We start from the raw sequence: 15,480 nt of genomic DNA, 5'->3' as shown, positions 1-15,480 counted from the left end.
CTTATATCACTCCAGCACTATTATATCCTCCAGAGACATCATATGTGACTGATATCAGCCGCTCCTCTTATAACACTCCAGCACTATTATATCCTCCAGAGACATTACATCATATGTGACTGATATCAGCCGCTCCTCTTATAACACTCCAGCACTATTATATCCTCCAGAGACATATGTGTGACTGATATCAGCCGCTCCTCTTATAACACTCCAGTACTATTATATCCTCCAGAGACATTACATCATATGTGACTGATATCAGCCGCTCCTCTTATATCACTCCAGCACTATTATATCCTCCAATCATTACATCACATGTGACTGATATTAGCCACTCCTCTTATATCACTCCAGCACTATTATATCCTCCAGAGACATTACATCATATGTGACTGATATCAGCCGCTCCTCTTATATCACTCCAGTACTATTATATCCTCCAATCATTACATCATATGTGACTGATATCAGCCGCTCATCTTATATCACTCCAGCACTATTATATCCCCCAGAGACATTACATCATATGTGACTGATATCAGCCGCTCCTCTTATATCACTCCAGCACTATTATATCCTCCAGAGACATTACATCATATGTGTGACTGATATCCGCCGCTCCTCTTATATCACTCCAGCACTATTATATCCTCCAGAGACATTACATCATATGTGTGACTGATATCAGCCGCTCCTCTTATATCACTCCAGCACTATTATATCCTCCAGAGACATTACATCATATGTGTGACTGATATCAGCCGCTCCTCTTATAACACTCCAGTACTATTATATCCTCCAGAGACATTACATCATATGTGACTGATATCAGCCGCTCCTCTTATATTACTCCAGTACTATTATATCCTCCAGAGACATTACATCATATGTGACTGATATCAGCCGCTCCTCTTATATCACTCCAGCACTATTATATCCTCCAGACATTACATCATATGTGACTGATATCAGCCGCTCCTCTTATATCACTCCAGTACTATTATATCCTCCAGAGACATTACATCATATGTAACTGATATCAGCCGCTCCTCTTATAACACTCCAGCACTATTATATCCTCCAGACATTACATCATATATGTGACTGATATTAGCCACTCCTCTTATAACACTCCAGCACTATTATATCCTCCAGAGACATTACATCATATGTGTGACAGATATCAGCCGCTCCTCTTATAACACTCCAGCACTATTATATCCTCCAGAGACATTACATCATATGTGACTGATATCAGCCGCTCCTCTTATATCACTCCAGCACTATTATATCCTCCAGAGACATTACATCATATGTGTGACAGATATCAGCCGCTCCTCTTATAACACTCCAGCACTATTATATCCTCCAGAGACATTACATCATATGTGTGACTGATATCAGCCGCTCCTCTTATATCACTCCAGCACTATTATATCCTCCAGAGACATGACACCATATGTGTGACTGATATCAGCCACTCCTCTTATAACACTCCAGCACTATTATATCCTCCAGAGACATTACATCATATGTGTGACTGATATCAGCAGCTCCTCTTATAACACTCCAGTACTATTATATCCTCCAGAGACATTACATCATATGTGTGACTGATATCAACCGCTCCTCTTATAACACTCCAGTACTATTATATCCTCCAGAGACATTACATCATGTGTGACTGATATCAGCCGCTCCTCTTATATCACTCCAGCACTATTATATCCTCCAGAGACATCATATGTGACTGATATCAGCCGCTCCTCTTATAACACTCCAGCACTATTATATCCTCCAGAGACATTACATCATATGTGACTGATATCAGCCGCTCCTCTTATATCACTCCAGTACTATTATATCCTCCAGAGACATATGTATGACTGATATCAGCCGCTCCTCTTATAACACTCCAGTACTATTATATCCTCCAGAGACATTACATCATATGTGACTGATATCAGCCGCTCCTCTTATATCACTCCAGCACTATTATATCCTCCAATCATTACATCACATGTGACTGATATTAGCCACTCCTCTTATATCACTCCAGCACTATTATATCCTCCAGAGACATTACATCATATGTGACTGATATCAGCCGCTCCTCTTATATCACTCCAGTACTATTATATCCTCCAGAGACATTACATCATATGTGTGACTGATATCAGCCGCTCCTCTTATAACACTCCAGCACTATTATATCCTCCAGAGACATTACATCATATGTGTGACTGATATCAGCCGCTCCTCTTATAACACTCCAGTACTATTATATCCTCCAGAGACATTACATCATGTGTGACTGATATCAGCCGCTCCTCTTATATCACTCCAGCACTATTATATCCTCCAGAGACATTACATCATATATGTGACCGATATCAGCCGCTCCTCTTATAACACTCCAGTACTATTATATCCTCCAGGGACATTACATCATATGTGTGACTGATATCAGCCGCTCCTCTTATATCACTCCAGCACTATTATATCCTCCAGAGACATTACATCACATATGTGACTGATATCAGCCGCTCCTCTTATAACACTCCAGTACTATTATATCCTCCAGAGACATTACATCATATGTGTGACTGATATCAGCCGCTCCTCTTATATCACTCCAGTACTATTATATCCTCCAAAGACATTACATCATATGTGACTGATATCAGCCGCTCCTCTTATATCACTCCAGTACTATTATATCCTCCAGAGACATTACATCATGTGTGACTGATATCAGCCGCTCCTCTTACAACACTCCAGTACTATTATATCCTCCAGAGACATTACATCATGTGTGACTGATATCAGCCGCACCTCTTATATCACTCCAGTACTATTATATCCTCCAGAGACATTACATCATATGTGACTGATATCAGCCGCTCCTCTTATATCACTCCAGTACTATTATATCCTCCAGAGACATTACATCATATATGTGACTGATATCAGCCGCCCCTCTTATAACACTCCAGTACTATTATATCCTCCAGAGACATTACATCATATATGTGACTGATATCAGCCGCTCCTCTTATAACACTCCAGCACTATTATATCCTCCAGAGACATTACATTATATGTGTGACTGATATCAGCCGCTCCTCTTATATCACTCCAGTACTATTATATCCTCCAGAGACATTACATCATATGTGACGGATATCAGCCGCTCCTCTTATAACACTCCAGCACTATTATATCCTCCAGAGACATTACATCATATGTGTGACTGATATCAGCTGCTCCTCTTATATCACTCCAGCACTATTATATCCTCCAGAGACATTACATCATATGTGTGACTGATATCAGCCGCTCCTCTTATAACACTCCAGTACTATTATATCCTCCAGACATTACATCATATGTGACTGATATCAGCTGCTCCTCTTATATCACTCCAGCACTATTATATCCTCCAGAGACATTACATCATATGTGTGACTGATATCAGCCGCTCCTCTTATATCACTCCAGTACTATTATATCCTCCAGAGACATTACATCATATATGTGACTGATATCAGCCGCCCCTCTTATAACACTCCAGTACTATTATATCCTCCAGAGACATTACATCATATATGTGACTGATATCAGCCGCTCCTCTTATAACACTCCAGCACTATTATATCCTCCAGAGACATTACATTATATGTGTGACTGATATCAGCCGCTCCTCTTATATCACTCCAGTACTATTATATCCTCCAGAGACATTACATCATATGTGACGGATATCAGCCGCTCCTCTTATATCACTCTACACTATTATATCCTCCACAGACATTACATCATATGTGTGACTGATATCAGCCGCTCCTCTTATATCACTCCAGCACTATTATATCCTCCAGAGACATTACATCATATGTGACTGATATCAGCCGCTCCTCTTATATCACTCCAGTACTACTATATCCTCCAGAGACATTACATCATATGTGTGACTGATATCAGCCGCTCCTCTTATATCACTCCAGTACTATTATATCCTCCAATCATTACATCACATGTGACTGATATTAGCCACTCCTCTTATAACACTCCAGCACTATTATATCCTCCAGAGACATTACATCATATGTGAATGATATCAGACTCTCCTCTTATATCACTCCAGTACTATTATATCCTCCAATCATTACATCACATGTGACTGATATTAGCCACTCCTCTTATAACACTCCAGCACTATTATATCCTCCAGAGACATTATATCATATGTGTGACTGATATCAGCCGCTCCTCTTATATCACTCCAGTACTATTATATCCTCCAGAGACATTACATCATATGTGTGACTGATATCAGCCGCTCCTCTTATATCACTCCAGTACTATTATATCCTCCAGAGACATTACATCATATGTGACTGATATCAGCCGCTCCTCTTATATCACTCCAGTACTATTATATCCTCCAGAGACATTACATCATATGTGTGACTGATATCAGCCGCTCCTCTTATATCACTCCAGTACTATTATATCCTCCAGAGACATTACATCATATGTGACTGATATCAGCCGCTCCTCTTATATCACTCCAGTACTATTATATCCTCCAGAGACATTACATCATATGTGTGACTGATATCAGCCGCTCCTCTTATATCACTCCAGTACTATTATATCCTCCAGAGACATTACATCATATGTGTGACTGATATCAGCCGCTCCTCTTATAACACTCCAGTACTATTATATCCTCCAGAGACATTACATCATATGTGTGACTGATATCAGCCGCTCCTCTTATATCACTCCAGTACTATTATATCCTCCAGAGACATTACATCATATGTGTGACTGATATCAGCCGCTCCTCTTATATCACTCCAGTACTATTATATCCCCCAGAGACATTACATCATATGTGTGACTGATATCAGCCGCTCCTCTTATATCACTCCAGTACTATTATATCCCCCAGAGACATTACATCATATGTGTGACTGATATCAGCCGCTCCTCTTATAACACTCCAGTACTATTATATCCTCCAGAGACATTACATCATATGTGTGACTGATATCAGCCGCTCCTCTTATAACACTCCAGTACTATTATATCCTCCAGACATTACATCATATGTGTGACTGATATCAGCCGCTCCTCTTATAACACTCCAGCACTATTATATCCTCCAGAGACATTACATCATATGTGACTGATATCAGCCGCTCCTCTTATAACACTCCAGTACTATTATACCCTCCAGAGACATTACATCATATGGGACTGATATCAGCCGCTCCTCTTATAACACTCCAGTACTATTATATCCTCCAGAGACATTACATCATATGTGACTGATATCAGCCGCTCCTCTTATAACACTCCAGTACTATTATACCCTCCAGAGACATTACATCATATGTGACTGATATCAGCCGCTCCTCTTATATCACTCCAGCACTATTATAAGCTGACCATCTTAGGGCTCGTGGCTTTAAATGATTTGCCTATATGACTGGGGCAGACATACATATGGGTAGCTGCACAGGGGCCCAGTAGGTCAGGGGCCCCTTGCAGCTTACTACCGTCTACTAGATTCTATGTAAGGGCTAATTCAGACGAGCATAAAACTCGTCCGTATTCTGTGCGTAAAAATCCCGCACCGCTAGTGGCCCGATTAATTTCAATGGGACCGTCCACACATGCAGGAGTCTCCGCGCAGCGTGCGTCCGTGGCGTGAAACTCGCCGCGTGTCCTATATTGGTGCGTTATCACACTCCTACGCGCCCATTGAAGTCAATGGGTGCGTTAAAATCACGCACAGCACACGGACGCACATCTGAGTGCTGTGTGTGATTTGCGCATCAATTCCATTAAAAAAAAAAAAAGATGTGCTGTGCGAATGCGTGAAAACAGCGCGACACACGCAGAGCACAGACGCAATAACGCAGCGCACACGGTTCATATTTTACCCACGTAAATCTGTCAGGCTCGTGTGAATGAAGCCTAAGGGGACGCGGTGATGAGTTTCATGGCTCACAGTGTTGGAGAGATATTAGGGGGGTCCCCTATGATGAGCTGTTAGAAAGCGAGGGGCCCGTGTACTGTTTTTGCACAGGGGCCCCCTGTTATGTGAATCATAAAAACATTCAATTTAGTTTTTTTTTTAAATTTTTCCACAACTCAAAAAAAAAACACGTAGCGCCACATTGTGCAAAGTCAAGAAGAATCGGAGCCCTCGCAGTTGGCATCTTAACCCCTTAACGACCGGCCCATTTTGTGCGTTAATGACCAAGGATTATTTTTTGTTTTTTTCACTGTTGCGTTCTAAGAGTTGCGTTCTTTTTTTTTTTTTTCCCGTCGACTTCGCCGTTTAACGTCTCGTTTTTTGCGCGACGCGTTGTATTTTTCAATTGCCTCATTTTTGGGCGCATACGATGTATCGATGAACTTTTATTAACTCTATTCTAGGAAAGAATTGAAAATAAGCGGCTGTTCCAGCATTGATTTTCACGTTCTGCATTCACGCCGTTCACTATGCGGCGTAAATAACCTGTCACCTTTATCCTACGGGTCGGCACGATTACGGGGATAACAAATTTATTAAGGTTTTGTCTTTTCCTACGTTTGCAAAATAAAAACCTTTTATTTAAAAAAATAAAAAAAATATTGTTTTTGCATTTCAAGAGCCGTCATTTTTTTTATTTTTCCATCCATGTGGCCGTATGTGGGATTGTTTTTTTCGGGATAAGGTGTAGTTTTCATTAGTAGTATTTTGGGGCACATGGGACTTATTTAACTTTTATTTTATTTTTTATGGTGGGAATGGGAGGAAAAATTGAATTTTGCCATTTGTTTTATGTGTTGTGTTTTTGTTTTTCTTGGACGCCGTTCGCCCAGCGGTTTAATTAATGTGTTAACTTTATTGTTTGAGTCGTTACGTTCGCGGTGATACCTTTTATGTGTATGTATTATTTTTTTTTACACTTTTACTAAATAAAACCACTTTTTTTGGTTTTAAAATTGGTTTTATTTTTACTGTAATCTTCTTTTATTTTTTCATAAACTTTATTTAACTGTTTTTCACTTTTTTTTTTTGTCCCACCCGGGGACTTCACCATGTGATCTGCTGATTGCTTCTACAATGCTTCGTATAGTGTAATACTGACAGGCAATCTATTCGGACGTGTCTCTGGCCTTTGTTAGGCCCCCGGCTGCCATTGAAACCCGACGGCGCCCTGCGATTTCTTTGCGGGGGCGCCGATGGGGTGACAGAAGGAGCTCCCTCCCTCTGTCAAACACATTAGATGCCGCTGTCGCTATTGACAGCGGCATCTAATAGGTTTAAACTTCCGAAATCGGAGCACGCTTCGCTTCCGGCAGTTCCAGGCTGTGTATAACGGCCGTGCTCCTGCCGCTGATCGCGTGGGTACACTGGCAGTATCCGCGCCATCAGAGCGGCGAATATATCTGTGGCTATGCGGGAACGAACACCTGGTTGCGACGGACATATCCGTCACTCGTCGTTAAGGGGTTAAAAGGGGTTTTCCCATGAGGGACATTTATGATATTTCCACAGGATCCGTCATAAATGTCAGATAGATGGGGGTCCCACATCTGGGACCTGCACCTATCCTCAGAACAGGGACACCTAGACCCCGTTCCACCCCTGGGACCTGCACCTATCTCCAGAACAGGGGTTCTGTTTGGTTCCGTTTTTTTGAGCCAAACACAGGAGTGGACACAAAAGAAAGGAGATACATCAGTCAAAAAACTGCACCAAAACTGTGTGTGATCCTGGCCTTATACGTTACCAACACAGGGGTTTAATCAGAAAGTGCTGCTCCCCGTAGCAAACTTTTCAAAATAAACATATCCCCCCCTCACCTGATTTATTTACCTGATTCCCCCCCCCTCACCCGATTATTTACCTGATTTCATGATTCGCACTCTTGCCGGCCGAGTTGCAGTAAAAACCACAACTCCCAGCATGACCTGACAAATGATGGGGTGATGGTACCGCACACCCTATTGGTCGTACTGTGAGATGGGGGTATGGGAGGCATCAAACCACAGTCCAGACCCCAAAATAAATTCAGACCCCAGAGCAGACCAAGAATAAATCTGAATACTAACCGCACATCTTCCTAATGCTGACGAGTTTTTGAGTCCACGGGCCCTGAAGCAACGGCTGTGGCTACTGGGGCGGTATTTGCGCCATTGTTGCTAACTTTACTCGTCATGTGGTGCCAGCCCCTCCCCAAATAAAAACCTAATGGTGCTAATAGTAATAATCCTGGGCGTATGGGATGAAGAGGTTAATATTTGTCATGGTGATTTGTGGATTCATACCGAATACATTGGTGGTCTAGGGTAGCGATGGGTTAATTCTAAGATCCGTGGCAAGCTCGGGCGCCCCTTTCGAAAATTGAAATCGCTGCGATGGAGCGTTTCAGTTACTGCAAAAATATGGACGCCCTATTTTTGACCCACATTTCCCCTTGTCTTGTAGTTGAGCTATAACGTATAATGAACTGCGCGGTCACGTATTTGTGCTGTTCTATTCCAGGTCCCCGTATCCTTCGATGAGGTGGCGGTATATTTTTCAGAGGAAGAATGGCGCCATCTAGAGGGGTGGCAGAAAAGTCTGTACAGAGAGGTCATGCAGGAGAACCTGGAAATCGTGCTGTCTTTGGGTAAGGAGCGGTCATTACTGGGATTTCTGGGAGCGCAGTCCCGCTCACCGTCCAGTGACTTCTTTGGCCTGGGCGTTCATTCGTCTTCTTTTTTTTTCTTTTCTTGCCGCAGGGTACCAGTATCGCCAGGCTCCTCCCCCTCCGAGGCTCCTTCCTGACCAGGACGCGTCTATCATCAATTATTTCGGATTCCGTTTGGGTACGTGATCTATTTGAAGAGAACCTTTCGCCTGCCCATGAATGAGTAGCTGAGTGCGGCAAATAATGGGCAGGGCCGTACAAACCCTGGGGCACTTTACATACTTTTCCTATCCTCCTCCGTTATTTAGATATCGGTGCCGCTATATTTGGCGCCCGATATTTAAATAACCCCCTGAACTGTCGATTGGGCGTGTTACTTATCCAGCAAAAGCTGGAGAGAGGACAGCGCGTGCAGCTTCGACCAGACCACGGAACAGAAGAGAAGAATGTTAATTCTTCGATCTGTTCCGTGACGGCGGGAGTATCGTCGGCACCGGAGTCGGAGCTGTGCGCGCACTCACTCTTCTTTCGGCAGATAAGGACGAACGCTGTTCTTAAAGCGTCTCTGTCACCAGATTATAAGTGCCCCCCTGTCTCCTACATAATGTGATCAGCGCTGTAATGTAGATCACAACAGTGGTTTTTATTTCGAAAAACAATCAATTTTAGATTTATGCTAATTCGTTTCCTACCTTTTTACCAACTGGACGTTGTACAGAGAAGTGTATGACGCTGACCAATCAGCGTCATACACTCCTCTCTATTCATGTCCACCTGTACTCGGCGCAGCGTGACATCGCGAGATCATGCTCTGCTGTCACATACTTCAACATTAACTAGACACTTCAGTAATGTTAATATGGGTGTATGTGACCGCACCGCATGATCTCGCGATGTCACGCTGGGCCGAGTACAGGTGGACATGAATAGAGAGGAGTGCATGACGCTGATTGGTCACTGATTGGTCAGCGTCACTTCTCTTTACAACGCCCAGTTGGTCAAAAGGTAAAAACACGCCCAGTTGTCTATTAAGAAACTAATTAGCATAAATCTAAAATTGCTCATAACTTGCTCAAAAATTATCCTTTTTCAAAATAAAAACCATTCCTATTATCTACATTACAGCGCCGATCACATTATGTAGGAGACAGGGGGGCACTTATAATCTGGTGACAGAGCCTCTTTAACAAGCCCCTTAACCACAAATATCCTAATAGCAATATTCACCCTGAAGAGAGCGACCTCATGTGGGAACCACCCCCAAACGCGGTCAATAGAAGAAATCGGTGTTTGGCCATATTGTACGGCTTTCAGAGTCATTACATTTTCTTGGTCACCATTATGTGTTTCTGGGACCATTCTCCCTGTTTTTAGGGTGCAATGTGCAATACTAGGGTGAGCTTCTTCTGCGGGATCTTCATTTTCTCCTTTATCATTCCAGAGGAAGTATCAGATGTTCCTGTAGAAAACCAGTCAAGGAAGGCAGAAGACAGAAGAGAACCGGCGTCTGGCTGTACGAAACGTCTAATAAATGGCAACCACGGTTGTGAGCCAAGAAAATCTCGGGTCTGTAGGAAAGTGCACAGATGTTTGGAGTGTAAGACTGTGTTTGGCAGCTGGAACCTCCTTGAGATGCACAAGAAAATCCATAATGAAGGAAAGGTTCGGAAAGAAGACGTGGACAAAGCCGTAAAGCAAGTTCCTGTGGTGATCCCGCAGTCTGTGCCCTCTGCGGGAAGGGTCTTCCAATGTAGTAATTGTGATAAATCCTTTAGTAACCAGTCCGTCCTATCTCTGCACCAGAAAACGCACACGGGCGAGAAGCTCTTTAAATGCTCTGAATGCGACCAGAGCTTCCCGAAGAGGTCCCAGTTGGTGATGCACAAGAGATGTCACATAGAAGAAAGACCGTTCAAGTGCAACGAGTGTGAAAAAAGTTACACCCAACAGTCTAAGTTAATAGAGCACCAAAGAACGCACACTGGAGAAAAACCATTCAAATGTAACGAGTGCGGGAAAGGCTTCACCAAGAGGTCACATCTTAAGGAACATCTGAGGATCCACACAGGGGGAAAGCCCCATAAGTGCGACCAGTGTGAGAAGACCTTCCACTATCCATCAAATCTGGTGGAGCATCAGAGGACTCATACCGGTGACCGGCCATATCGGTGCACCGAATGTGATAAGAGCTTCATCAAGATGTCCAAGCTCATCGTTCATCTTCGGATTCACACCGGGGAAAAGCCGTACAAATGCACGGAGTGCGAGAAGAGCTTCAGCCAACAATCCAACCTTGTGGTTCATCAAAGGACTCACACAGGAGAGAAGCCATTTAAGTGTAATGACTGTAAGAAGACCTTTAGCTACCATTACACTCTCATGGTCCACCAAAGAACCCACACCGGGGAAAAACCTTACAAGTGCACTCTGTGTGAGAAAGCCTTCACTCAACCCTCCAGCCTGAAACTTCATCTTAAAGTTCACGAGCCGCAACTACCTGATGAGCCAGATAAGACCTCTCGTGAGGAGCCACCAAAACCAGACCAAACGCAGTCCACGGAGTGCAGACCTCTATCCACGATGCCATCAGAACCCAACCTCACAAGTCCTCCAGATGTTGTGCAGGACTGTGAGGACCATTATCTTCCACGGTCGCCCTTGAGTGACTATTTAGGTGCCCTATTACTTCCCGATAAGAAGTACACCTGCCCAGAGTGTGACAAATTATTCCTAGAAAAATCTAAGCTAGTTGTCCACCTCCGAACTCACACCGGAGAACGTCCTTTCAAGTGCTCCCTGTGTGATAAGGCCTTCATTCAATGGTCCCGTCTAACCGAGCATAGGAAAACTCACACGGGAGAAAAGCCCTATGTGTGCTCCGAGTGCGGCAAGAGTTTTCTTAAGATGTCCAAATTAACTGTCCATCGGAGAATACACACTGGAGAGCGGCCATACACCTGTGCAGAATGTGGGAAGCAATTCACTCAGCAGTCCAACATGGTGATTCATCAGCGGATCCATACAGGAGAGAGACCCTTCCAATGCACCGTGTGTGACAAGACGTTCCGTTACCAGTCGTCTCTTATTAGGCATCGGCGGGATCACACCGGTGATACGGAAACCTAGCGGGTCCAAAGATCTCGCTGCGTAGAGATATCACGAAAAACTGTTCATGGTCGGGGTGGACAATAAATACGCTACATTTATGTGTTAACATTCCCACGTCTGGCCTTTATTATGCCCTCTGTGTCTCAGGCTGCAGTATTGTAACGCAAGGAGAAGTTAGCTACTTCCTCCCTCCACCGTAGTCAGTTAAAGTGCAGCTAAACATTTGACAAACTTCTGACCTGTTATAGTGAAATGTCAGAAGTTTGTATTGGTGGGGGTCCGAGCACTGAGACCCCGAACCAATCGCTAGAACGAAGCAGCTGAAGGTCTCGTGTGAGCGCTCGGCCGCTTCGTGTCTGTTTTGGCTTTTTCCGGAAATAAATGTATCGGTGTACGGACGCAATAGAATGTCTATGAGCCCGTACTCTGATACATCGGCTTTCCAGAAAGAGCCGAACAAACACGAAGTGGCTCAGCCCTCACACGAGACCTTCAGCTGCTTCGTTCTAGCGATTGGTGTGGGGTCTTCGTGCTTGGACCCCCAACAATCCAAACGTCTGACATGTCACTATAAGGCTATGTTCACACGGAGTATTTTGGGGGAGGAATATCTGCCTCAAAATTCAGTTTGGAACTTTGAGGCAGATATTCCTCTCCCTGCACGCCGATTTTCGCGGCAATTATCGCGCCGTTTTTTGCCCGCGGCCATTGAGCGCCACGGGCATAAAACAGCGAGAAATACGCTTTCTCCTGCCTCCCATTGAAGTCAATGGGAGGTCCGAGGCGGAAGCGCCCGAAGATAGGGCATGTCGCTTCTTTTTCCCGCGAGGCAGTTTTACTGCTCGCGGGAAAAAGACGCCGACGCCTCCCATTGAAATCAATGGGAGGCGTTCTTGGGCCGTTTCTGCCGAGTTTTGCGACGCGGTTTCCGCGTCAAAAAACTCTGCAAAATACCCCGTGTGAACATAGCCTAAAAGGTCAGAAGTTTGCTGAACGTTTAGCTGCACTTTAATACTCCTCCCATCGTTGCTTTCAACCTTTTGTAAGAAAAAAAACAACAACTTATAAATATAGACTACAAATGATGGTGAAGAATCTGATCTGTTACATATCACGAAATATCATCCAGTGCCCACATAATACTGCCATACAGTGCCCACATAATACTGCCATACAGTGCCCACATAATACTGCCATACAGTGCCCACATAATACTGCCATACAGTGCCCACATAATGCTGCCACACAGTCCCTCCATAATACTGCCATACAGTGCCCACATAATACTGCCATACAGTGCCCACATAATACTGCCATACAGTGCCCACATAATACTGCCATACAGTGCCCACATAATGCTGCCACACAGTGCCCACATAATACTGCCATACAGTGCCCACATAATACTGCCATACAGTGCCCACATAATACTGCCATACAGTGCCCACATAATGCTGCCACACAGTGCCCACATAATGCTGCCACACAGTGCCCACATAATGCTGCCACACAGTGCCCACATAATACTGCCATACAGTGCCCCCATAATTCTGCCATACAGTGCCCCCATAATGCTGCCATACAGTGCCCCCATAATGCTGCCATACAGTGCCCCCATAATGCTGCCATACAGTGCCCCCATAATGCTGCCATACAGTGCCCCCATAATGCTGCCATACAGTGCCCACATAATACTGCCACACAGTGCCCACATAATGCTGCCACACAGTGCCCACATAATGCTGCCACACAGTGCCCACATAATGCTGCCACACAGTGCCCACACAATGCTGCCACCCAGTGCCCACGTAATGCTGCCACCCAGTGCCCACGTAATGCTGCCACACAGTGCCCACGTAATGCTGCCACACAGCGCCCACGTAATGCTGCCACACAGCGCCCACGTAATGCTGCCACACAGCGCCCACGTAATGCTGCCACACAGCGCCCACGTAATGCTGCCACACAGCGCCCACGTAATGCTGCCACACAGCGCCCACGTAATGCCCACGTAATGCTGCCACACACATGCCCACGTAATACTGCCATACAGTGCCCACGTAATACTGCCATACTCTGCCCGCATAATACAGCCATACAGTGCCCGCATAATACTGCCACACAGTGCCCGCATAATACTGCCACACAGTGCCCGCATAATACTGCCATACTCTGCCCGCATAATACTGCCATACTCTGCCCACATAATACTGCCATACTCTGCCCACATAATACTACCATACTCTGCCCACATACTGCCATACAGTGTCTACATAATACTGCCACACAGTGCCCACATAATACTGACATACTCTGCCCACTTAATACTGCCATACAGTGCCCACATAATGCTGCCACACAGTGCCCACGTAATGCTGCCACACAGCGCCCACGTAATGCTGCCACACAGCGCCCACGTAATGCTGCCACACAGCGCCCACGTAATGCTGCCACACAGCGCCCACGTAATGCTGCCACACAGCGCCCACGTAATGCTGCCACACAGCGCCCACGTAATGCCCACGTAATGCTGCCACACACATGCCCACGTAATACTGCCATACAGTGCCCACGTAATACTGCCATACTCTGCCCGCATAATACAGCCATACAGTGCCCGCATAATACTGCCACACAGTGCCCGCATAATACTGCCACACAGTGCCCGCATAATACTGCCATACTCTGCCCGCATAATACTGCCATACTCTGCCCACATAATACTGCCATACTCTGCCCACATAATACTACCATACTCTGCCCACATACTGCCATACAGTGTCTACATAATACTGCCACACAGTGCCCACATAATACTGACATACTCTGCCCACTTAATACTGCCATACAGTGCCCACATAATGCTGCCACCCAGTGCCCACATAATGCTGCCACCCAGTGCCCACACAATGCTGCCACCCTGTGCCCACCTAATACTGCCATCCTGTGCCCACATAATGCTGCCATCCTGTGCCCACATAATGCTGCCACACAGCGCCCACGTAATGCTGCCACACAGCGCCCACGTAATGCTGCCACACAGCGCCCACGTAATACTGCCACACAGCGCCCACGTAATACTGCCATACTCTGCCCACGTAATACTGCCATACTCTGCCCACGTAATACTGCCATACAGTGCCCGCGTAATACTGCCACACAGTGCCCGCATAATACTGCCACACAGTGCCCGCATAATACTGCCACACAGTGCCCGCATAATACTGCCATACTCTGCCCGCATAATACTGCCATACTCTGCCCGCATACTGCCACACAGTGCCCACATAATACTGACACTCTGCCCACATAATACTGCCATACAGTGCCCACATAATACTGCCATACAGTGCCCACATAATACTGCCATACAGTGCCCACCTAATACTCCCATCCTGTGCCCACATAATACTGCCATACAGTGCCCACCTAATACTCCCATCCTGTGCCCACATAATACTGCCATGACAGAGGTCACAAGGGTCACGTATAGTGGAGGCACAAAGACAATTGCCAATTATCCAGCCTCTAATGACGGTGACACAGTAATGACTGATACACGGGGAGATGAGGACAGTAATGACTGACACACGGGGAGATGAGGGGACAGTAATGACTGATACACGGGGAGATGAGGGGACGGTAATGACTGATACACGGGGAGATG

At 45.2% G+C, this 15,480-nt stretch overlaps 1 protein-coding gene across 1 annotated transcript in view; it reads left to right on the top strand.

Annotated features, from left to right (window-relative positions):
* LOC142652629 (uncharacterized) overlaps positions 1 to 12,010 on the top strand; it is a 38,721-nt gene extending 26,711 nt beyond the window's left edge. The window contains exons 4-6 of the mRNA XM_075828285.1: positions 8,558 to 8,684; positions 8,797 to 8,883; positions 10,147 to 12,010. Of these exons, the coding sequence (XP_075684400.1) occupies positions 8,558 to 8,684; positions 8,797 to 8,883; positions 10,147 to 11,831 (1,899 nt within the window). The 3' untranslated portion in view covers positions 11,832 to 12,010. The remainder of the gene's footprint in view (positions 1 to 8,557; positions 8,685 to 8,796; positions 8,884 to 10,146) is intronic.
* The last annotated feature ends 3,470 nt before the right edge of the window (positions 12,011 to 15,480 follow it).

This window comes from Rhinoderma darwinii, chromosome 5 (genome assembly GCF_050947455.1).
Source record: "Rhinoderma darwinii isolate aRhiDar2 chromosome 5, aRhiDar2.hap1, whole genome shotgun sequence".
NCBI classification, from domain to species: Eukaryota; Metazoa; Chordata; class Amphibia; order Anura; family Rhinodermatidae; genus Rhinoderma; species Rhinoderma darwinii.
The sequence above is the reverse complement of the archived record's forward strand: the minus strand, read 5'-3'. Positions and strand labels throughout refer to the sequence as shown.